Genomic DNA, 24,173 nt, shown 5'->3' on the forward strand with positions numbered 1-24,173 from the left:
TACCCATTTGCAGCTGGAGTGCATTCAACATACTCCTACAGAGCACTTTTCAGTTCATTTTAATCCAAAAGGAATCCAGTTCATGTGCTTTTACAGCACTTCACAATGTGAAGCAAAGAACAGAACATAGAGGCAATCAGAGATTTGCTTCAAAAGTACACTGCTGATCTGAACTAAAATGACACTAGCAAGTGAACTCCCAGGTACAGAAAGGTATTTGTAGGCTTTGCAGAATATTGTTGATACAGTTAGTGAGAACTCTTATAGAAAGGGTCTGAATAAATCCTAGCTATGTTCTTTCCTGAAATGGGGAGACAGGGCAGAAGGCTTGTGAGTGAATTGCTTTTAAACAATGAGATTAAATGATCTGGTCAAGATGAAACTATGCTCACTGTTCTTCAGCCAACTACAACTAATCATTGATATAAGTATGGTATATAACACATCTCTTAGGACTGAATCTTTCCTAAAAGATACTATTCAGAAAGGAACAAGCGGGCACCCAGATAATATAAACTCTCTGCTAACCTTTAAGAAAAAATATTTGTATCGCAGTGTAGATACTTCTAGCCCAAACCAGCTAACCTGCCTAGGTTAAGGGCTGAAATACAGGTTTGCTCCCTTTTACATAAACCTTCTACTTATCAGTGAGGATGAAAGTTCTAATGTGTTGATAGTCCCCTTACGCCCTACCTACGGCTCACCTTCATTGGCCAACAAGTTGTCTTGCAAGACAACTTGCAGAAGAATCCCATGTTAACCTTGATGACTGGACATGTTCAGGGGAAGGCAGAAACTGCAAGGAGTCATTCACATGGATAAGGCTTGACAGGGAGGATGATCACACACTGACTAGACTGTCTTGCTTATGCACCTGTAGCACCCATCCCAGTTATGGATTTCTGCCTCCAGAGCTTTGCTGGAAAATGCCATATAATCTTCTTCAGATCACCTTCATCAAATACTTAAATCAACCTGGATGGCTTTGCTAGGAGAAGGATCCACTATGTTCCCTCACATGAACTTTCAGTTGAGAAAGCACTTTCTGGCACAGAAGGGACAGTCAACCAGAGAGAGGTCAACAGTGTCTTCAACCAGTAGAGCTGTTTACGAAGAGAATATCTGTCCGTGGACTGGGACTGGCATACAAATCGCCAAGCTAGCAGTACACTGTAGACACAGTATAAATGTAATTAGTTCTTTTGTTTAAGGATAAACTGACTCTGACCACTTTTTGGTCACACAGCTCTTCCAAGACAAAAAGGCAAATAACTTGGTTACATTTAGAAAAATAGCTTTAATGAACAGGAAAATGGCATTTAATCTTTTTGGTGCATCCTGTATTTTATGAGTAAATTCTGTGGGAAACTGTGTAAATGGAACATAATTGTTTTTAAAATAGAATCTTTTGTTATTAGCTACATAACTGTCATGTGTACATAAAGCACCCTGCTGTACAGACAAAAGACTGGAAAAGTTTCCTGGAGAGTTTCAGCTATTGAAAGAATAAAAATTGAAGCAGTGGGGTGAACTTTTGGTTCACAGGCTCAAATACTGAATGTTAAACCTGGCTGAGAGAAAATCACTTTATTCTGATAACCGGATTACTTAGAACAAAAATAGAGAAAATTAAGAACTGAAGAGCAGAAAATTAAGGTGGAATGCAATTTAAAGAGTAAGTAGATGATGTAGGCTTTCATTTTCATCCCCCCCCTGTGTCCAGCTAATTAAAATTACAATCAAAATGAAAGTCTAAACTTGTAAATATCTTTAGCTAATGATTTTGTCTTTTTAATCATCTTCACATTCAAAGACTTTATTTTATTCATTTAGAGCTTTACAATAAAATGAAATTGTTTTTCTCTAGTAAAATCCTTTTAATTTTCTTTATCTGTTTCTTTTTACATCATACATTATGTATTTTCCCTCTTTCTTTCTAATTTCTGTACGATATTGTTCCTACTTGTATAGTCTGTGCACCTCTTACGCACTTACTTAAAACTATTACAAAGCTAAATGTAATAAAGTGCTATAAAGTCAACTTTTTGCTTAGCATGAAACCACCAGAGTTGTATCTATGGGCTTTAAAAGTAAGAGACAAACACTATAGCTTTCTTCATAAGGTACATATGCAGATATAGTGTATTTTTAGTCAGTGGTCACATGTGACTTTACATTTACCGAGAACAGTAGCTATTCAACATCTTTGTTTGTAAGACAAAGAAAGGATTTGCCTCAATTTATAGAATGCAATTTGTGCATAATGGCTGAATTTTCTGCGATCTTCAGGCAATTTTGTTAAACGGTTCAAGAGTTAAAATTAATTAAAGATAAGTTCTTTAAAGGACTGGGAAGCAATGTCTCACCTTTTTGACCTTAGTGTTTAAAAAAATTACAGTGCTCACTGTCAATACACTTTGCACTTACCAACAATCTGGGAAAACTGGATAACTTTATCATTTTAAAATGCATATAAATTTAGATCCTTCTTGTTTTATATACTTATGTCACTATGAAGTTTACAAAAGAGTATATTTAGCTCTGCTTCAAAATGTATGTTTTTATTATGCAAATTTTTAAAATGAATGTGAAGAAACCTTGAAAATATGGGGAAAATGTTGCTCAGTGATATGCCTGTATATCTTCCCGATCTCTCTCTTTTTGGATAGTACAAGCGCTATTTTTTTAAATTGCTAGACAATATTGATTTATAATGGATACTATAATTTGAAGGTTGGAACTTAGCTAATCACAACAATATAGGTTAACACCATATTAGTAAAACTTTTATTTAGTAACATAGTTCATTTCAATCTCAGTGCATTTGTTTGATTCAGCTACACTGTGAGATCTGAGGATTCTGAACTGGATCCTGGGAATGAGCAGCCAGACTGTAGCTTCTGCTCTACGCTGGAGAGCTGGTATTATATCCCTACAGTATTCTGAAAATCCCATAAAATCACAGTGGCAACACTTAAGTGAAATACCACAGGCTCAAAACACTGAGAGATTCAGTGGCTGGCTGACAGACAATAATTTAGTGAGAACACAGCTAAAGGTGCTAAACCAGATTCTCTAATAACTTTATGGGAAAATACATCTAAGTTCCATATCTGTACTGACTGTCACAGGTACTACAACTCATATGTACAGGAATTCCCATTAATATGAAAACACAGATCATGGGTGTATTCGTAACTTTAAAAGGTTTTCAACATACCTCTGAGGATTTACACTGTCAGTTATCACTGTGGTATCTGAATTATTTCCAGGTAAAATCTACTAGCAGCACAGAAGACCCTTAAGTCTATCATGAAGTCTCTCTCAAATGTTTTGGGGGTTATAAAACTTCTAGCTCAAATGTCTTTGACCCATTATGTTCAGTATGGTTTTTTTAGGGATTAAGTTTATGGAAAGGTGATATTAGCATTACACCCTTGCTAGCAACATAATGATCAGTTTTATCTTTACACTGATGCATATATATATATCTATCTTCACTGAAGTATTCTGGCTTTACATTGGTAAAAGGAAGGACGGATTTTGGCCCAAGATCATCCTTTCGAATCTCGTAACAACGTATATTCACTGGTCCCGAAAGGCAACCTTCATCTGGCTGCTTGGAAGATCTCCAGGAGTTTGTGCTCTGCAAGGTTTGAAAGGGATTAACTGCATACTCTTGTACCTTTAGAATCAATACAACATATGGATTGGCCTGGTCGTCTTGAGTTGCTACTAACTGCAGAGGGAATATTTATACAACTCAGGAAGATCTAATTGGGCTTAAGGCGTCTCTGTTCTTTGTGCGCAAAAGTTAATTTATGTGAATGCATTAATGTTCATACATCAGTCATCACTGGGTCGTCTGCCTAACAGAGTGCCAAGATTTTGCATATATGTACGAAGATGAACATAGGCTTGAGAGCCCTCTGGAGCTAAGACATTTTAAAATAGCCAGTGCTTTGCACTTATTTTATACTGTTAGCAGATCAATCAGTGTTCTTGGTTTTGTTACCAGTGTATTTTTTTCTAAAATTAGGTTCTTCAGTATAGAAAAATAATTGCATTTAAAATCATAAAGAACAAAAGAGACTTGAGACACTTGGGATAACAGCAGCACTGCTTTGTACTGAGGTATACAACAGAGGTGGCCGGAGTCTCTATTTCAGTTTGTGAACCATTAATAATGCAAAATGGATTTAAAGTAGCCAGAGATAAACTACGGTGTAAGACAACTCTATGCTAATCAAAAGAAATATTCTGTGTCAAAAGCTTCTGCTGTAAGACAAAGGAAGGGGGATACATGAAGAATGTTCCAGTAACAGGCCGTGGATTGGAAGGACTGTAGTAGAATGGGAATCCTGGTGGTTCTCACCTGCATGCTCTTCCAGGGGCTAATCTAACATCCCACTGTTTCCAAAAAGGGTGGTTTGGTTTGTAGATGTGCCCTCCTGATGCTTTCTTCACGTCAGCTCTGGTGCTCATGTCACAGCTTCAGTAAGCCAGGCCAGCCTAAAACGAATTAATCAAAACAGCAATTAGTTTTTGGCCAGTGAGCAAACTGACCCAGTTTACAAGTGGATCAATCAAGAACTAGAGTTGGCATAAGTTAAAAAAAGGGACTGCAAGGCCAGCAACAGGGTGAAGGGGGGAGCAGGACTGTCCTTCACAGCAATAGTAAGTCATTCAATTGGAGCAGCAGCACAATAAAACCTCATTCAGAACAGAACCAGGGCTTGCTGGTTAAGTCACAGAAAACTCGTCTCAATGGCTGCTATTGTGTCTGAGCTGTGATTCAAGTAGTAGAAAATCAAATCTCAAGAGAGGGAAACTCCTCCTCTAACTGAGGACAGAGTTTAGGTATTCATTTTTGTCTAGGACGTCAGTTTAGTTTCACTGATTTCCAGTTTGTTCTGATGACATACAGATATTGTTGTTTTCAGTCATAAACAAGCTACTTAACACTTTAGTGAAAAAATAGTAGCCCTATATACTCTTTAAACTATTCTTCTGCTATATTTAAACATGCGCCTCTTTCATACGCTTTTGCCTTTCAGAATTCAGTAGCACAGGAACTGTGGACTATGCAGCACTTTGCAGAGGCCTGAACAGAACCCAGTGCAGTAGCTCTGCATTTTTAGGTCTTACCCACTGCTTAAAAGACAGCTAAAATATATTAAATACTTTTCTATATGGCTTTTCCATAGAAATAACTACTGCTTTTATCACAAGATTTTTTGTGATCACGACGTAGAAGAGGAATTACCTCAGAAGAGAGGGGAGCTCTGAAATATCAATATACAGCTATATCAAAATACAGCATAAACTATGAAAGTTTGAAAATATTTGACTGACAGCTTTGCACTCTTAGTAACATTGACCTTCAGTGGCTTGAAATACTATTGTAATTTTTCAATTTGCTTTTACAAAATTCCAGATTCCATAAACATATTATTATCTTTCCATTATGATTACTTATTCCCTGTAAGGTCTACAATGCTTTTCTGTAACTTCTAAATGGAAATGGGATTAGGATGAGATTCTGTCACTCAGGGGATTTGTGGGAAAAGGTGGGCACATGCAAAGAAAAGGTCATTTCTTAGGGGCAAGATGAATAAAATGACACTGACTTATGATGAAGGACAGCAATAACAGTTTTAGCAATTCTGCATGTTTTTAAATTGATTATTTTATGCTGGTGATACTAATGTAGGACACTAATGCATTCTTATTTTCTTGCCTTTCATAATATCCTTAAATGAATTTAAAAAATCCAAGCTGCTAAAAAATCGTATTATTTCAATGGCCTGTTTCTTAAGTTACTGAGTGGTTTCACGTGAATTCTCTCTTTTGTGAATGTCTGTGTTGTCTCTGACTGTTCATGGGATAATTTTACTAACAGAAACCAGCCTATTAGATATTCAGGAACTATTACCTTCAAGTGATTTGTCTTTATACTGTGTATTTTGTCACCCAAGTCATGATTTTTTTAATTTTGATACTTTAACCAGCTGAATGAAAGATTTAAAAGGACAAATATTTAATAAACTCCATTATGATTCTTCTGACAAATAACAATTGTGATCAAATTAGTGAAGGTGGCCTATGGCTGATAGATCAGATCAGGATTCCTTTGCTTTAAGATGTACAGCTGTCAAATCTCTTTGTTGTTTTTAATTTGTTACTCTTCTGTTTTAAGAAAACTGAAGCCTGTGTGCCAGATCCAAATAACAGGATGTTTCAAGTAGGCTAAATTGCATTTTTATATGACGTTTAAAATTGTACAGTACACAGTATAACTTAATGATTATAATAAATGTTCTCTAGATTCTAGTACTAAAACATTTTATGGTCCTGGTATTACAATATTTTTATTTAGACACATTATACAGTAATTGCATTTGGCTAAAGTGATTTGACATTTTTCATAATGTTAGAGACTAAGAGAAACATGGCCAAAAGGAGAAAAAAAAGTCTTTAGTTTTGTATTTAATGCTATCAAGAAATAATCTTTGTACCTGGTAAAGTTCAGGATACTTAGTAATTAAATAAGGTAATTTCTGGTATAATGCATAGTGAGAGAAAACAACTCAAGAGAATAAATGTTTTGATCAACCTCAAATTAATAAATAATATGAATGATGCAGTTTACTAAGAAGCAGTGCATTAACTGCTCCAGGTGAGCCATGTTGGTAATGAAATGCACATGAACAGCATTACTGAGCCTACAATAAGCACACAGCTTAAACATAATACCATTTAAAAACTGTGCATATATTCAGAAAATGTTTCTTGAATTGGTAACTGAATCTTATATTAGCCAGAGTTCTCTGAAGCAAAAAAAAGGTGACTAGAGCAACATTTGTACTTGCAAAGGAAGTGAACTGCTAGAACGTATGTTGCTCAGTAACACTGATAATTTGCTGGAAATCTGGAAATCATCAGTGACATCTGCAAGGTGTAAAAACATGTTAACCAGCACTGAGTACATACTTTTATTATCACATATTCCTGAAAAATTTACTATGATGAAGAATTTAAACAGCAATTCTTGGCACTCTGCTTTCATCTCGCAATTGACTTTTCTTAGCACATAGTACATCTGAGGCTTGGATGAAGCCATAGCAAATCATTGGCAGAATTTGGATAGGACAGAGGAACTGTGGCAGAATACAAAGAGAACACAGGAACTTTGACATCTGTCTCAAATGAGCAAACAAGGCTTCATCTTCCTTCCCTGTCCTCACACGGTTGCAACGTTTCAGCCACTGCAATAAGACATAAGACTCTACTTCTATGCAATCTGCCTGAATGCACAAAGTGCAGCTCTCCCAAGCCACGGGAACGAGAACTAGTGGCAAGTACGTTCTTGTCCCTCTCTTCACTTGCCTTCCAACTCTCCTCCTGTCCTGGAGCAACTGAGCTGCTGCCAGCAATTAAGCAGGGACAGTGGTTCTCTGCCATAAAAACTCACAGCAAGTAATTACAGCCACTTCTCATTTCGCTGGCCTGGAACGAGCCAACTAATACTGCCTTTTCTGTATTTTGTGAACCCTTCTGAACTCTTTTCTACAGTGTGAGAGGCATTGGTTTGAAGACAGGAGACAGTCAAGGTATGCTGAGAGAAATAACCTCTTCTATTAGATGTTATAGCTGGAAAAGTTGACAGGCTTCTAGCCATAGTCTCTTCTTACCATGCAGCCTTTATCAGCTGGTCTATGAGTATATGGTTCTCCTATACACCTTGCTAATACGAAGGAGGTTAATCAGATCACGTTTCCTCCTGTTTGCAAGGGAAGCAGCCTTGCAGATTTCTGAGATTCAGCTGCTAACCCTGTAACACATACCTTAGGTGACTTTGGTAAGTTACTTATCTGTCCGTTAAGCTGCTTTTTGTCTCTCAAACATACTATTTACGTAGAAACTGTATTTTGCATGATGCTCAGCAACCCCCGTCGTATGCAAGGTTGTAGGGGTTCCTGCAACCTATTCCTATGTCGCAGATAAAAAAAACAAAAGGAGTCTTTCTGAACTGTATCTCTGGGCTCTCCTCAATTCAGCAACCGTCAGGTTCCAGCACCAGCCAACACAGAGAAGTGAGAAATGCCTTTATCCCAAGACCTGTGTGAGCAGGGCAGCAGAGCTCTTATCACCCTCCACACGGTGTGTACGGGGCGGGGGGGAAGATCTATACAGTTCCTGGAAGAGCAACACATGAACCAGACGGGCCAGAAGCGACCCTTTACTTGGCTTCCGTCACGCACACACGACCTGCCCGGTTCAGCCGGCTGTGTACTTAGACCACTGCTCGACGGCTCTCCTTCGCCCAGGTCGCTTGCCCCTCAGGAGCTGCTAAAGCGTGAGGACACCCCGGAGCTGGCCCACAGCGCAGCCCGAGCAGGCTCCGCCGAGGGCTAGAAACGCCTACTCACCGCGGCCGTCCCACAGCGCGGCCCGCCTCACCGGCGGGCGCCGCCCTCAGCCCAACGGCCGCCGCGCGACCGCCCCAACGGCCGCGCCGCGCGCGACCGCCCCCGCCCCCGCGCTCGGAGCGCGGCCCCCCTCCCCGCGCGTGCGCCGTCTGGCGGAGGGGGCGGGGCCTCGGCCGGCGGCGCGTCGGATTCGAACCCGTGTGCCGGGAAGGAGGGAGCGGAGCGGCATGGCCGCCCTGGGGACCCTGCTGCGCCAGTGCCCGCTGCTGCTGCCCCAGAACCGGGAGGGGACGGCCTACGAGGGCTTCGTCACCGCGCAGGTACCGCGGTGCGCGCGCGAGCTTCCCCCGCGCTAAGGCCCGCCTGAGCGGTTGGGCCGGCGGCCGTTAGAGCGGCGCGCGGAGCCCCCTTCCCCCACCCCCGCAGCCGGCGGCCGTTGGGCGGCCGTTGGGCGGGCGGGCCGGCCGGCCGGCCGGCCGAGTAGTGCCGCGCAGCGCCGGCGGCCCGCTGTGAGCGGGAGGCGCTGGGAGCCGCCTCGCTCTGCAGCGGCTGGAGGGGTGGGTGGCCCTGCCCCTGCCCCGACCCCCGCCTCGCCCGCTCGCTGGGGCTGCTCGCTTTCTGGCCAAACGCGGAGACTGTGCTGCGAGGTGTCAGCTGGGTTTGTAAACCGGTGAATGCTAAAATAAGCCGATGCTGGAGAAAGTACCCAGTCACCTGAGTTTGCAGCGTCGTCCTGCAGTTATTTCCTTAATGTATGCTGTCAGCTTTCGTAGTTATTTCCGCCGGTAACAGTCTCATATAATTAAAGTGTTTGTGCATGCAGAATTGGTCTTTCCATCTTGTCTGCACTGTTCAGTGTGGTCTAGCTCGTAGGTTGGATGTGTCAGGCTGGTAAGTGTTTTTTGGGCAGGTTGAATGTGCCTGTACTCTTGGCCTACGGTAAAGGTCGAAACAAACGTCCGGTTGTGGATATGGTCGCTGTGTTTGTGGGATTTCAGCATAAATAGTTATGTCATCGATTTGAGCATCTGGTAAATTGTACATGGAGAAGAAGAGCAGCTAGAGTCAGGTTGAGGGTGGATGCTGCTCTTCAGCCAACTTTGCTATCAGAGGCACTATGCAGTGTTGCTACAGCCATAGGTTATTGGCCCATCACATGTGTGCATGTGCACACACAACAGAAATGGTATTTAACACCTGTACTTTCATCTAGCAATAGCATGGAATTTTTTTTTCTATAAAAATAAATAAAAATCAAAAGACATGGACTATATCACAGTTGCATTTTCAAAACCATAGTTTTCCTGTCAGAATTCAGGAAGGTTTTTGCAGGTTCCTTTAATTCTTAAAATTCATTTGCAAGTCTGTGTTTTATTTCCATTACTCCTAATACCTGCAAATTTTAAAATGCTTTCTGTGTTAGAATCAATCCTAGAGTTGATGTAAAGGTTGAAGTGAGAGTATCTGCTCTTAGATGTGATTTTCAGGTCAGGATAGAGGTCATCATGTAGCAAAGTCTGAAGTTGCATGTTTAATGGAAGCATACTATAAATATTAGCTTTAGAGTTTGAGAGCAACTGATGTGCCAACAGGCTGTATTCAATCTAGAAAGGAGTATGTTATTCTTGTTTACAAGAATCACTGAGGTTAGAAGGGACCCGCGGAGATCTTCTAGTGCAACTCCCCATGCTCAAGCAGGGTCAGCTGGACCAGGCTGCTCAGGACTATGCCCAGTTCCATTCCCCAGAATGGAGATTCCACAATATCTCTGGGCAGCCTGTTCCACTGTTCTACCACTCTGACAGTAAAAAGGATTTTTTTTTTCCTTATATTTAAGTTAAATTTCCTGTATTACAATTTGTGCCCCTTGCCTATCATCCTGTCACTGGGCACCACTGGAAAGAGTCCTCTTTACACCTGCTGATCAGATGTTTCTAAACACTGGTAAGATCCCCCCCTTGGTCTTCTCTTCTGCAGGCCGAACAGCCCCAGCTCTCTCAGCCTTTCCTCGTATGAGAGATGCTCATATGAGATCTGAGCAGCCCTTTGCTGGCCTCGCTCCGGTAGCCCCATATCTCTCTTGTATTGGGGAGCGCAGAACTGGACCCAGTGCTCCAGGTGCGGCCTCACCAGTGCTGAGTGGAGGGGAAGGTTGACCTGCCTTGACCTGCTGGCACCGCTCTTAGATGCAGCCCAGGAGGCTGTTGGCGGCCTTTGCTGCGAGGTCACGTTGCGGGCGCGCGGTCAACTTGTTGTCCACCGGGGCCTTCTCTGCAGAGTTGCTCTCCAGCTGGTCGGTCCCCAGCCTGCTCTGGTGCATGGGGCTGTTCCTGCCCAGGTGCAGGACCAGGGCCCTGCACTTCCCTTTGTTTTGTGTTATCGGCCAACTTGCTGGGGGTGCGCTCTGTCCCTTCGTCCGGGTCATTAACGAAGATGTCAAACGGAGCTGGCTCCAGTATTGTCCCCTGGGGGACACCGCTAGCGGCTGGCCTCCAGCTGGGCTTTGTGGGGCTGGTGGCAACTCTCTGAGCCCAGGAGTTCAGCCAGTTTTTTAGCCCACCTCCCTGAGCGCTTATCTAGCTGGCGCTTCGTCAGCTTGTCTATGAGGATGTTGTGGGAGTCGGTGTCAAATGCAGTATTAAAGTCAAGGTAAACAGCATGCACTGAGACAGTTATCCTCTCATAGAAGGAAATCTGTTGTACTTAACTTTCATCTGAAGAAATCTCAGAATATGTGGTCATAGCTCACAGTATTTAGAGATGGAATACTGGGAGTCAGAAACAGAAGTTTTATGAGGATTTAACTGCCTTTTTCACTACAGGGTGGTGTTAAATCCATTCACAAGCCTTCTTTATTTCAGTACTGTTTTGATCACCATGTAAAACAGTAGAGGAAGAATCAGGAAAACTGCTGAAAATATCGCAAGTGGATTGCATTTAGGAAAGTCCTCTTTTTTTATTTTCTTTTTTCCTATTAATACGGTTCTTTCGTTCATGTAGGTGGGACTGTTTGTGTTTAGTTTCTAAAAGCTTGCTGCAATTTGTTATGGATCAGTGCCCAAGCTCCTTTTCAGTGTAGTACTTTTATGATAAAAGTCTCCTCTAACTTTAACTTGAGTTGAAGAAAGACTTTCATATATTTCAGCATGACCTGGATAAAATTATATTTCTTGATCTTATCCAGTTTTGGATAATGTTTTTATTCCTTGTAAAATATATTATTTCTGCTTTATGAAACATGATGTCTTGAGGAGTTCTGAAATCTGTGAATTAGAAGTGCCAAGAGTATTTCAACTTCAGAATTAAAAGCCAGCAATATATCCACCTATCAGTCACACTTTTTTTTTTTAAATGAAGAAATTCTGAGTAATAATTCTGAATAATGTTCTTGAAACAAAGATAAGTACAAGTTTCTCTCTCAGTAGCCGCTCTTATTAAGACTTCCCCCAGTGTCTAACCATTTTTTCTCTGTTGACCTTCCTATCAACTAAATGCTTATTTTCCAAGGGTAGAGACTTCCATATTAGGATTCTCTTACCAGTGGATTTTCAATTGAAAAATGCAAGGTAAGATAATTTTTTACAAGTGCAGTAACAAAAGGTTTATTTTGATAAAAGTAGTGATAGATATGCTTATTAATTATATTTTTGTATCAAATATGGTAATTAATGGTTACTATTTTCAACTTAACCTTGCCACAAAATTGTGCAGCATCCTACAGCCTGAGTGTTAATAAACACTAACAATAAATATTGCCTATATCAAAATATTTTGTTGTTAATTAACTTTGAAACCTGTTGGAATTAACTGATTGTGTTTATATAGAAATCAATGTACTTGAAAACACAGAAGTGTTCTTTTAAATCATACGGTATTTATATGTCACCATTTTGGAATCAGAAAAACCAGTGCAAAATGTATATTGAAGCAATAATGTTTAAAGTTAAAAAAACACGTCAACCATAATTTTACCTTTGTTGTTAATATGTGTTAATTGGTGTTACTTATCATTTCTTCAAAAACTCTGTTCTTACTCGTGCAATTGTTTAACATTGTGCATATGTGAGTATGTGTGTGTATTGTGTATATGCACGCATATGCACAATTAGTCTTTAATATTCTGTTCTATGCTTCTACATGGGCTGGTCTATTCTAAACTGTGAACAGATGTGATATTAGATAGCTTTATTACATTTTAGGTTGGATACTTAGAACTGCATTATAGTTAACTCTGACATTTTCAGGATACCATTTTTAAATAATGGTATGTTTTATGAAGTCATTTTAACTTGCAAGAATTATGTTGTTGTTTTCAACAAAGAATAGAGGCTTTTGTAGGCAAATGTCTGCTTATTCATTTTTAATGAACTATGGATCGTGACATTTGAAGATTTTAAATAACTGAATATGAAAACTCGAATTTTAAAATACTATTGACTTCCTTTGTGTTTTGGAGGAAAAACTTTTGTATTAGTATGTATCAGACTTATTTTTTCCAAAAATGATGCAATCTTCATTTAAAATGCATGCAAAATACTTTTTGTCTAGGATAGAGTGTAGCTGGCACCTAAAGAAGATACTACATGGATATCAGCATATTTTAAAGCAGGTATACTACTTTTAAAGTTTTTTCTGTTTAAATTTAGAGTTACAATAATTCTGAAAAGGTTGTACTCATGCATCCAATCTAAAAAAAGAATTCTTCTTTCATTATATAACCGAGAGTTATTATTTTGAAATGTCTGAAGATTTGCAGGCCAATCTAAAGAGAGATGGATAGGTTCTGGTAAATATTTATTTTTCTTCCACCTTTATATTTTGGAGATTGAGATAGAACAGTTTTTATGACAGCTAACATCTTACTGGAATCTTTCTTTAATTCCTCAATTAGGAACAGATGTTTTCCTCACTTTCTTTAACAAATAGTTTATAATACAAAGAAGGAAATTAACATGAATTGTGGATGTATCTAGCTAATTCTGTGTTGTAGATGGTCGAGTAATCTTAGTTAAACCTCCTTATCCAGAAAAATCTCTGGGGCAAGGGCACAAGTCTACAGTCAAGAAGAGTATTCTGCTTCAAAGAAGGAATCTCTGCCGTGTGTGCTAGTTGAGATGCTGCATCTCATGGACTGTGCACCCCTTTGTAGAACAAGGGTGGTGAATCCATAGTATCCAAAGATACAGAGTTGAGGAAACTGAAGCATAGATATGTACAGCATCTGAAGACAGGCAGGGATCCTTAAACATGGACAGCATCGAAAGGAAGATGGGTCTGCAGGGTTTTTTTTATTTGTTTGTTTTTTCAAAGAAAGACGTAGCCTACCAAGAAGGATTTTTGAGTGATTCAAAAGCTTCTATTCTTGTTGGTGAAGACTGAAGTCTTCATAAGTGTCTTCAAAAATACAGAAGGAGCAAAATCTCCATAAACTATATGAATGTGTTATGTAACGTTACTTGACAAAGATGATGCTTTTTTGTCAGTAAAGTTCCCCGTGTTCTGAGAGGTTTGTTCTTTAATGGAACGTTTTCTTCTATGTTAGATATTTTCACAATACCAGAAAAATGCATAGTTAGACTAAAACTGTTTATCACCAAAGGTTATGAGATGAAGAAAATGATGTGATATTGTGTTCCCTCCAGAGGTTGCACAGCTGCCCAGATCTTGTCAGTTTTTTGGTGGAGCTGAAAACTGTTATGGTAAGTAACGTTATATATATGTGGGAGAAGGAGTGTTCTTACAGATTTGGTTTTCACTTTCAATTTTTTCACAATTTACCACTTGACAGATGGATTTATGATGAAAAAAGAGGCAATTTTGTGTGTATGCTGCTCACATAATATTCATATAAATACCCTTTAAGATTTTAAGTGACTGTACTCTTTAGAAAATGGAGTATTTTAGAAAAAAACAAAATTCTAGCAAGTGATCTTGGTTTATTAGGTATAAGAGCTATCCTCTTTACAACGCTCTTACTGAGATTTCTTCTGTTATCCGAGTGGTAAAGAAAGCTTATAGTCGTGCAAAGGGAGTGTGGTCTTTTGGTGGATTACTGAAGGTGCTTTTACCTGCATGACAACTTGATTGATCCATAAACGTAGAAAACTTTATTTTATACTATGAAGACTGCTGTTTATTCTTTATCAAAGCATTTTTTAGTCTGGGGTTATAAGAGTAGCGAAGCTTTGGGTTAACAACATGAAGTTGGTATTTTGTTGTCAGTTAGTAAAATTTTACTTTATAGGCCTTCTTTACAAAGAGTAGTTACATTCCCACCCTACTTAATTTAGAAATAAAGCACAACAAGTATTTTTTCAAAACAGCAACAAAAGTACTCTCCTTTTCTTTTTACGATCCTGCTCTGCACTAGGAATGCCTTTGTTCGATGTTGGTTAATCCCTGCCAAACCAGATAAAGCTAAACCAGACAAAGGCACTTGGAATAAGAATAAGACTTAAGAAAGTCCACCTGTGGCTATTGTGGAATGTTTCACAACAGTTATTCCAATCTAATTGTCTGGATACATAAGCCCTGAGAAAATGAGAATGTATTGAAAGTAGAATTTGTTCAAAATAGTGCAATATTTCACACCATGCAGTGATCTTTAATGCAGACAGAGAAAACAATTGAAGACAACGTAGGAGAACTTGGGAGAGATGATTGTTATATTCATGTTTTACTACAATTTCTGTATTATCTGTATCTAAATGGTAGAAAAATATTTCTGTTAGTTCTAAGCTAAATCACAGAGTTTGTAAGATCATCCTTTTTCACATCAAGACTAAAAGTTAAAAAGAAAATGTCTAAAATCTTAAAGCAGATATCCTGAAGTTGATCATTGCAGTAATTGTAGTAGCATAAATATTTTGCTTGGTATTTCTTCACGTTTTTATTTCTTCTCATTAAAATATGGTATATTTTGCTACTATTGTGTAAGACTCTGCAATTGCGATGTGACTTTTCTCTGGAAAACTGATTTTTCTTCTGTTCTGTATCTCTTGGAGGATTTATTGTGTTTTTATAAAAATATTAGCATTGTCTTTGTAGCAGGACAGCCAGCTGTAGCCTGAAAATATATTTCCTGGCCATGTGATTTACAGGTCACGTGATGTGATGTCAAAATGAGATATTAATTGAGTATTTCTGAAAAAACTCTGAAGCTTTGTAACATTTCTACTTTGCATTGATTTTCCAGTAACTTATAATTGCAGTTTATCTCATAGCAGGCAGGGTGGAAACTTTGGTTCCCTAGTTATTGCCATGCAAGTTACAGCTCCCAAACATAAGTTCTGTACAAATTGCCTGATCTTATGCTAGTCCCTAGGTTTTGATTAGAAATATGCATTATCAAGAGAAAGGAGCAGGAATTTTTTCCTCTTCAGGTTTCCAAACAACTGCTAAACACCTCTGAACTCAAGCTTTTTAAATGATGGATAAACAAACAGAGTAGAAAAGAGAGTATAATTTTTTTTAACAATCCTATATTTAGAGAAATCTTTTAAATAGTGGGTAGATGTCCTTATGTTGAGAGGTAGCCAGGATCTGAGAAGGACAGTCAAGAGTTGCAGCTGGTAGATTTTTTTTATTTTTTTTTTAAATATCCACAGTGACTAGCTCTATTTTTGTGAAAAGTGTTCATCTAACCAAAAGATATCCCCCTGATAACACTAGAAAACCTGTTTGTAGCATTAATCAGTGCTTTAGTAGTCTTATCCCTTCTCTTTCTCTCTATCCTTTTGTTTATGGGTATCAACTGTGCAAAGCTTCAGGTTCTGAAAAAAAGCCACAGCTTGTGACATACTATTGTGCAATCATGTTTGCTTCCCAGTCAAGAACATTTCCAAACATAAGTGACTGCCCTTTCAACAAGATTTTTTTTCTCTTCACTTACTCTTTTGGAATATTTTTTTTTAAATCAGAAAACAACCGTAACTAAGAAATGTATCACCAAATTTTGTTAATTATCTTCGGAAATTACTCAGCCTTTTCTAACTTACAATAGAAGCTTGCTGCAGTGCATTCTGTACTGTTTCTGAGACTTTATGGAGAGTCTGATAGCTATCCATTCACTGCACAAAATCCTAAGGTAGAATAGTTTAGAGGTGATGTAAAATAATTACAACAATCAATCATAACTAGCAGTTTTACTGACAGTATGTGGCATTGTGATTAAAATCATATCTTAATCTCAGCATTGTTTAGTGATTGCAAGATAGCTCAGAAATCCCTGTCCTGTGACTTCACTGTACATTCCACATGCACAGTGGAACGCCCTGAATCCATCTCCTTCCCTTTCTCATATGCCAAGCACAAACAAACCAATAGTGTCACATTTTCAAAATCACTTTTTTCCTGCGTGACACTCTTGTAGTACCAAGAGCAATTGGTCTGAGAGGATGAAATTCATTTCTTACGTTCTGTTTTAAATAATGAAATGATTTTGCATTGTCTTCCACCTGTATGACAGTAACTTTCATATTGAAGGGCAAGGTTAGTCTGTTAGAAGATTTGACACATTCTTTGCAAGTGAAGGAGGCTTACATTGGTTGACAAAGTCAGTGCTCTACTGCTGTGGAGCACCTCTGGATTTTGTATTTTTACCGTGGGATGTTTAAAGGCAGGTTTTGCCAAAGTCATTTGCCATTAAATGTTACCTGTAAAGCGGTGGTTCAGAACTTGCTTCATGAGCAGCTCAACTCTGCAGTAGGGATAGACTGAATAAATAGAAGCCATGAACTTGTCAGCCTTCCTTGTACAAGTTAATCTTGCTTTAAATCAAAATGTGTGGATTCCGTCTTTGGAAGCTGAATGTAGATTTGTTGCAGTAAGAACAAAGTAATTCTGTCACAGGCTTTTCTCATGGTTTATCCTTCACTCGTCTGTCAGAGTGCCTTCTTTATAATTTTGACAGAATTGTCCCAAACATTGATTTGCTTTTCAGCTGGATTCCTTTTTTATCATGGAATCATTCTGATTGGGATTTAGCGTGGTCTCCAGTCCAACTTCCTGCTCACAGCGCAATCAACACTGAATTCAGAACAGGTTGCTCAGGGCTTTATACTGTCAGATCTTGAAAACCTCTTAGGACGGAGATTCCACAACTTCCCTAGAAAACCTGTTCCAATGCTTAATTGTCATCGTAGCAAAAAAGTTGCTCGTTATCTTCAGATGGAACCTCCCTTTTTCAATTTATGACCATTGTCTCTGACCTTGTATCTCAGTACAGCATTCAATTTAATAACAATGAAAAAATCTTGTTCATCATGAAGCTTCAGTAATGTTTTGTTCATCTGTTAACTTGTACCTCTCTTACCCCTCTCCCACCCCACCCCCTTTTTTTTTTTCTCCCCACTTGTTTTGTTTTTAATTCTTGGGCCAGCTCTGTGGCTGTGGAGCCCAGGAGACAGCTGTGGGCTTTATATGACCTTCTTTTGAAATGTTCCTTCAGTCAAGATGCTTGACTTCAAATTTATTGGCTGAAAAAAAGAGGCGCACTTGGTATTTGCATGTGAAGACTATGTTGTCAACATCTGTGTTTTTTTTAATTGCAGATGTTTTTGTTACCAATATCTAAAGTAATTCACAAAACAGCTTCTTTGTCTGCTTTAGCTGGAGGCTATAACAAAACAAATGCAGTGTACAGTTAATTTTACATAAGCTTAATATTTTTGAATGAATTGCAAAAATCACATGACTAAATGGATGCAAAAATATTGAAATCTCTTTTAATGATGTGTTAATACTCTTTTAAACAGGAAATTGCCTTAAAGAAGACACCAGAGCTGCATATACCCCGGCCACCAGAATACTACTCCTGTCTTGTCAGAGATATAGAAACATTGGGCTGGAATAAGTATGTTTATTTTAATACTTAACAGAGATTATATTTAGAATATCTGTTGTTTGTTCAGATACATGAATTGAACATATCAATTGTACTTGTTCAGCTAACTTATCCTCTACCGAAACTGTGATTTTGTATGAAAAACGCTGTACTGCTCTTTTTTTTTTATTTAAAAAACTACTACATATACAGAAGGCATATTCTCAGTTTCAGACAATTTACCTGAAAGGTGAGGTGCTACTACTAAGAAATCAATTCTTACTTGACCTATAAAGTGTTGGCATAGTAATACTTAATGCAGCTTTTATTTTTCTCATTTTTCTTTCTTTTCACCTAGTTTGTAGAACTTTGTTTTGATTCTGCCTGTTGTGTATTGAAGGATAATAGTGATATAATTACAACTAACTTAGTAAAGTAGCTATGGTTGACAGCAAGTGTCTTTATGCTGTCATAAAAACCTATATCACATTTTAAAAAACTAGAGTAATTTGCTTATTTCTGAGAGAACAGTTCAATCTTGCTTCCCATACCCACAAGGACATCCATAGATAAAGGAGTAACATGGTTAATCTGGAGGAAAAAAAAGGTAAATCTACAAGAAAAGTGTATGTGAGTGTAGGGGAGAATTTGGAAAGCTGTAATTCCAGAACTATAAAGCTGCCCAGCTCTTCCTGAAACCCATGCAAACTGATGCATAAACTGATGCTCATCAGCAAACTAATACATATTTTCCACTATCCAGATAGGTTCAGATAGAGGATAATAGAGAGCATTCAGGAGTCTCCAAAGGTTATCTTGATTCAGCTGTGCAAGCAGACCATATTTTGAGGGCTTCTTTTTTGGGGGGAGGGGGTTGTCATTCAAGTGGGAAAAATTAATCGCTGCATGAGGAGAGCATAAGTTTGTCACCTGAGGGTGTAGGCTCAGTGTACCCAAGACCATGGTTTCAGGGTGTATGCTGTAGTAGAGATTGAGTATTTGTGAAATAACTAGTGACGGTTCTGGTCAGAGAAAAGAAGAAACTGGAAGCGAATCTCACGCTAAAACTGTTGTTTTAATAGCATAGGAAAGAATGACACATGAGCAAAGGATATTTTCCTTTGTTAAGGAAAGAAATGTTCACATACCTGCCTCTTGATGCCTTTTCGTTAGGATCTCGAAGAGTTCAGGCTATATTATTTAGAGTCCCGTGTACTATCAGATGAGATTGTAAAACAAAATCAATTTGATCCTCCCACCGGGGGGAAAAAAAATTGTTCTCCTCAGACCTCCTGTAGAAACCTGAGGGAACACACGCTTGTAATTAAGTACTCAAGGTCCTTGTGGAAGTCTTCCAGAAATCCGCAAAGCCTCCTCTTCTGCGGGCTTTTACCTGAAAGACTTGAGCTGGCATCACATGTGCCAGCACTGGCAGGTTCTCTGATATCGAATCATTTATTCCTAGACCAGAGAGCCTGTGACAGAATGATTTACATCCTGTCCACTACAGCCTCCCGGAGACGTGTATGAGGTTAAAGAAGGTAGTTGTTTTGATGTAGGGAGACATGAAGGAGATATATTTATAGAGTATCTTTAATTTCACTTATAATCTACAGTTAATCTCTCGATGCCTTCTTTCAGGGGGTAAGATGAAAGATTAAGTAGGATGTTGAAGAGTCTTGAATGAGAAGCTACCTTTTAGGTTCTATAAAAGGAAAGCAAAAAAGTCTACATTTGAGGTTTTCCTCAAGACAAATCTACTTTTACCTTAATCTCAGATGGTAAGCTAACTTTCATAAGTGTTGATTTTTACTACATGAAATAAAAAGGTCTTGGGTTGAAGAACAGTGTTGAGTTTTCTCACGTGATTCCTGTGTAAATAACTTACTTGTAATTAACATTGAATAAGAATTTGCTTTGAAGACCCACTTAAAACATCCTTGTTAATTCAGCTGAAGTTTTCTCGGTGATATCCATTACTAAGTATAAAGTTGTGCTGGCTGAAGACATTCTTTTCAGATTTCTCAGACTCAGGTCTGCAAATTTATTATTTAAAATTTCTTAAACGTATTTACACAATTTTGCTAGCATTAGAAATAAATTCTGAGCTTGTACCCTCCCCCAAAATAAAAAAAAAACTCAAAAAACCTACATACGCAAAATCAAGACTGGCATAGAATAAATATATATTAAAAATATTTACTATGCTATATTTAATTAAATATATAAATGCAGTATATAATTAAATGCACTGCAAATACACTTCTAAAGTGAAATTCAGTAGCTGGTGTTTCCTCTGACATGGCCTACATACAAAACATTTAGTGATTTATTATCAGAAAAATCACATTGGTGTTCTATTAGAGCGTGCTTCTAAGGCAGAATTTCACTGGATTTCTAGGCAAGGATAGTTTTCATCGGGACACACAGTTCTCTGTGCTTTTGTCCAGTGCAGTGGTGTAATTCAGTATACATACACTTCTTGATCAATCTCTGTTATAGAAAAAATCACTGTTTAATTTTTTTTGTTTAAAGAAGTCAATCATTAATTAAAGGGCTCAACTGTTTTTAGGGGATTATATCTGAAGTATGACTTGAAAGGAGAGTAATAACCTGGATAGGTGATATGAAGTACATTAACAAATATGCCCTCTAATTTTAGTATGCTCTTAGCAGTATAATGTATGCATGACCTACAAAGAAGGCTTCTTTAGTCAGGACTGATTTGGAATTGCTGGTGATGCACATGTATGTGCACGTGTTTATTAAAGAGGTCCTCATACGCTCTTTGAGCACTAACTAAGCCTGCATTTAGTACTACCAGGAAGGATTACTGCTCACACTTTGAGAAGCCTCTGGCTTTATTTTACAGATTTCTTCTTGGAAAAGAACTGGCTTGTCATGTTCTGTTGGACCCTGTATTTACCTTTTCCTAGTGAGTTTTGGGTCGTGCTGGAAGTGTGCTGATGAAGCTGATTGCGTCCAAATCTGATAGAATAACAAAAGCAATTTGGACAAAAGAGAATCAAAGAAATAGGCTGTGGTTCCTTTATCTCTGAATGAGAGCTTCTTTGCTCAGGAGATGGTACAAATTTAGTGTGTTCTAATGACTTTGATCTGAGGAATATGAGAAGTTTCTCAGAAGGAAGTTGAAGACATTATCTAAAATGATCTTATCCCTCTTTTGTCCTCAGCCACTGAAAGGAAAAACAGTAAAGAAGATTGCAAATGGGCAGGCTGCTGTGATTTATATAATCACTCTCTCTCTGATACTGTTTCTTTGACCTAATTTAGATGCAAAGAAGAGGCATGTGTTTCATGTGTTTTTTTTTTTTTCTTTTTTGAGTTTGCGCACCCAAAAGTTACAGTTCAACAGGTTCTAGAACTGTATCAAAATTTAGTGTCTTTCTCCCAAAAGCTGAGGAGTTCAAAAGAGAATACTTCCTTCATTTTAAGAAGATGGAAAAAACCAGCAGAAACCTAATAAATATTGTCTGCTTTAATTGAGGTGGGAGAGGATACACATGAAGTGGCAGTAAGCTAATGGAAAGGAGCTTTTAAAATTATCTTATAATCTGACTAGTGTATTCAATGACGGTGTCTCATGAAGGTGGGCTTTTGACTGTGAAATAGTCTGTAGGACTCCTCTCACTGTCATGTGGATTCATAAAGACCACCAATATCTCTTCAGTCCACGATGTGAGTCATGTTCCTGATCGTCTCAAGACAGTAGAACCTTGATTTCTGCTTGATGCTTGCCAAGATTTTTGTACCACAGGTATCTTCTCTTCTTGCCTCCTCCTTTCTTACGGAGTCCTGCTTTATCATGTGCTCTCAACAAAATATCATGTATGTGTTTTGTTGAATTATTTCTGAGATTTAACTGTGACTTTCCATCTCTGATCTTTACATTCTTTCGTATATGATAAAATGATGGAGTCTGCAGAGGAATACAGATTTATATAGGTGCAATATCAGCTATATAAACAATTCTTTCTTGTGTCATACAATTATGTGAGGAAGTTTATATGACTTTTCAAGGTTGTCCAACTTTCTGCATTGCTACAGAATTGACCTTTTCCTCTCTTCTTGTCCAAAGATTGGTGGAATGATGTTACAGAACAGGTAGCCACTAAGCTACTGAGTTCTTTTTTTCTGTACTAAATGGAAAATTGAATCCCCCTTCATTCCCCGGGGGCAGTTTATTGCTTTTTACATTCTGTTGAGAAGAAAGGAGACTAGCTATGAATTTTCATTCAGGACATTCTTCAACCCTGTCTGCCCCTTGTTGTCTGAGGATTTTTTTTGTTCCTTGATATTGCTGGTTTTGGAAAAGTTTGAAAGGGAAGGCAATGTGTTATTAGAAAACCTCTAAGAAATACATTGTTTGTAATGAATAATATCTGAAAGCTGTTGTGTTGTTTAGCTTGAATAGTTGCCATCTAGTAGTGGATAGTTGTTGAAGTTAGAATAATGAAAAGTTGCAAGAATTTCCAAATTGGAGTGAATTGTGCAGCATACGGGTGAGGGTCTACATTTTTTTTACAGTTCTTTTCTACTATGTCTAAGCTCAGAGACAGTCACATTTTAGACTGCTTTAAAATATACTTTTAAATATGAATTCTAAAACTGAAGATTTATTAAAATATATATATATATATAGAGAGAGAGAGAGAGAGAGAGAATAATGGATTTGTAAAGTAGTTTCTCTTTAGGATTTTCATGAGGTATCCATACATGTGTGATTAAATAGGTAGTCATCATTTGCTCCTTTTCCAAATACACTTAAATATTTTTTGCAGTTTCTCTAATATGCACTTTCAGTAAAACTGAATGTGTTCTTTACAAGTATGACTGAATATAATAACAATGTTGATGCAATTATTTTTAATATAATCATATGTGTGTGTATATCCATAGTTTAAATATATAAATATGCACACGTATTTAAATATTTATTTTAAAGGTTTGCTGTCAGGTGGTTAAAGTAATTGTAAAAGCACTGAATCGTTAAGGATTCCAGAAATAAATTTTAAGATGACTGTGTCCATTGCTATCTAGGAAATGTTAATTATTCTTTAATCTGGTTCCATCCTGCCCAGTGCAGAGTAAGGAACTGCAAAAATGATTGATTTAAAATAAAACAACCTATAGCTTTCTGGCATTGCCAGCGTGGAATGTTCCAAGCAAGGTAACTATCAGAACAGGTAATTTTCAATCCTAGACACCTTGACAGTGTCCCTTTAAATTTTCTCTTCTCCCTTGCCATCTAACTGCCAGTGCATTATGACTGGCACCAGTTATTCTATGTTTTGGACAGGACACTATATATTTTCCTGGAGTGTTCATACTGTACTGTGGCTGCTGGTTGGTTTCCCCCACCCCAGGCAAAAGTGGATGGGATGTAAATAGTTTCTTCTTATCTGTGTTTTAAAAAAAAAAAAAAGGCAACCAAACAAAAAAAACAACCCCCCCCACACACAAAAAGAAAAACAAACTTTGTGATATAATTTTAAGGTGAACTTTGAAACAAGGTGGGAGTAATGATTTTTTTTTCCAGTTATGGTAGGGATAGTCTGAATTCTGTCTAAATAAAATCAGTTTAATTACCAACAGTTGAATTGCATTTTTTTATCAATACATATATTTCTTTCAAATGTTTCAGGAAAAATAAGGCATGTCAAAATACTCTCAAGTATCTTGGGACTGTTTAATATTGCATTACAATCAGCATTAAACGTGAAATAATTGATCTCTTTCCTCACTTAATCTACTGCTACTGCTTTTCCTGTTTTTATTTTTCAGTTCTTGCATATTGAGGCTGTGAGAGCCTCTTTCTTTTTTCACTTCCTACCTAGGAACGGACACACCCTTTGGATTAGTCCTATTTTTTCTTGTTTAAAACATACTTCTACAAT

General features: G+C 38.1%; 1 protein-coding gene and 1 long non-coding RNA gene across 2 annotated transcripts in view; one reads left to right on the top strand and one right to left on the bottom strand.

Moving 5' to 3' along the window:
- Nucleotides 1-1,651: 1,651 nt before the first annotated feature.
- LOC138066890 (uncharacterized) lies at nucleotides 1,652-8,530 on the bottom strand. The gene is made up of 3 exons (XR_011140539.1): nucleotides 8,433-8,530; nucleotides 4,376-4,512; nucleotides 1,652-3,646 (listed from the first exon to the last, which is right to left on the bottom strand). It is a non-coding gene; the product is annotated as an uncharacterized lncRNA (long non-coding RNA).
- A 44-nt stretch (nucleotides 8,531-8,574) lies between these two features.
- The window catches only part of FANCL (FA complementation group L), a 39,973-nt gene continuing 24,374 nt past the window's right edge, over nucleotides 8,575-24,173 (top strand). The window contains exons 1-5 of the mRNA XM_068940392.1: nucleotides 8,575-8,752; nucleotides 11,940-11,998; nucleotides 12,981-13,041; nucleotides 14,075-14,131; nucleotides 18,188-18,285. Of these exons, the coding sequence (XP_068796493.1) occupies nucleotides 8,660-8,752; nucleotides 11,940-11,998; nucleotides 12,981-13,041; nucleotides 14,075-14,131; nucleotides 18,188-18,285 (368 nt within the window). The 5' untranslated portion in view covers nucleotides 8,575-8,659. The remainder of the gene's footprint in view (nucleotides 8,753-11,939; nucleotides 11,999-12,980; nucleotides 13,042-14,074; nucleotides 14,132-18,187; nucleotides 18,286-24,173) is intronic.

The sequence above is a fragment of the Struthio camelus genome, chromosome 3 (assembly GCF_040807025.1).
Source record: "Struthio camelus isolate bStrCam1 chromosome 3, bStrCam1.hap1, whole genome shotgun sequence".
NCBI classification, from domain to species: Eukaryota; Metazoa; Chordata; class Aves; order Struthioniformes; family Struthionidae; genus Struthio; species Struthio camelus.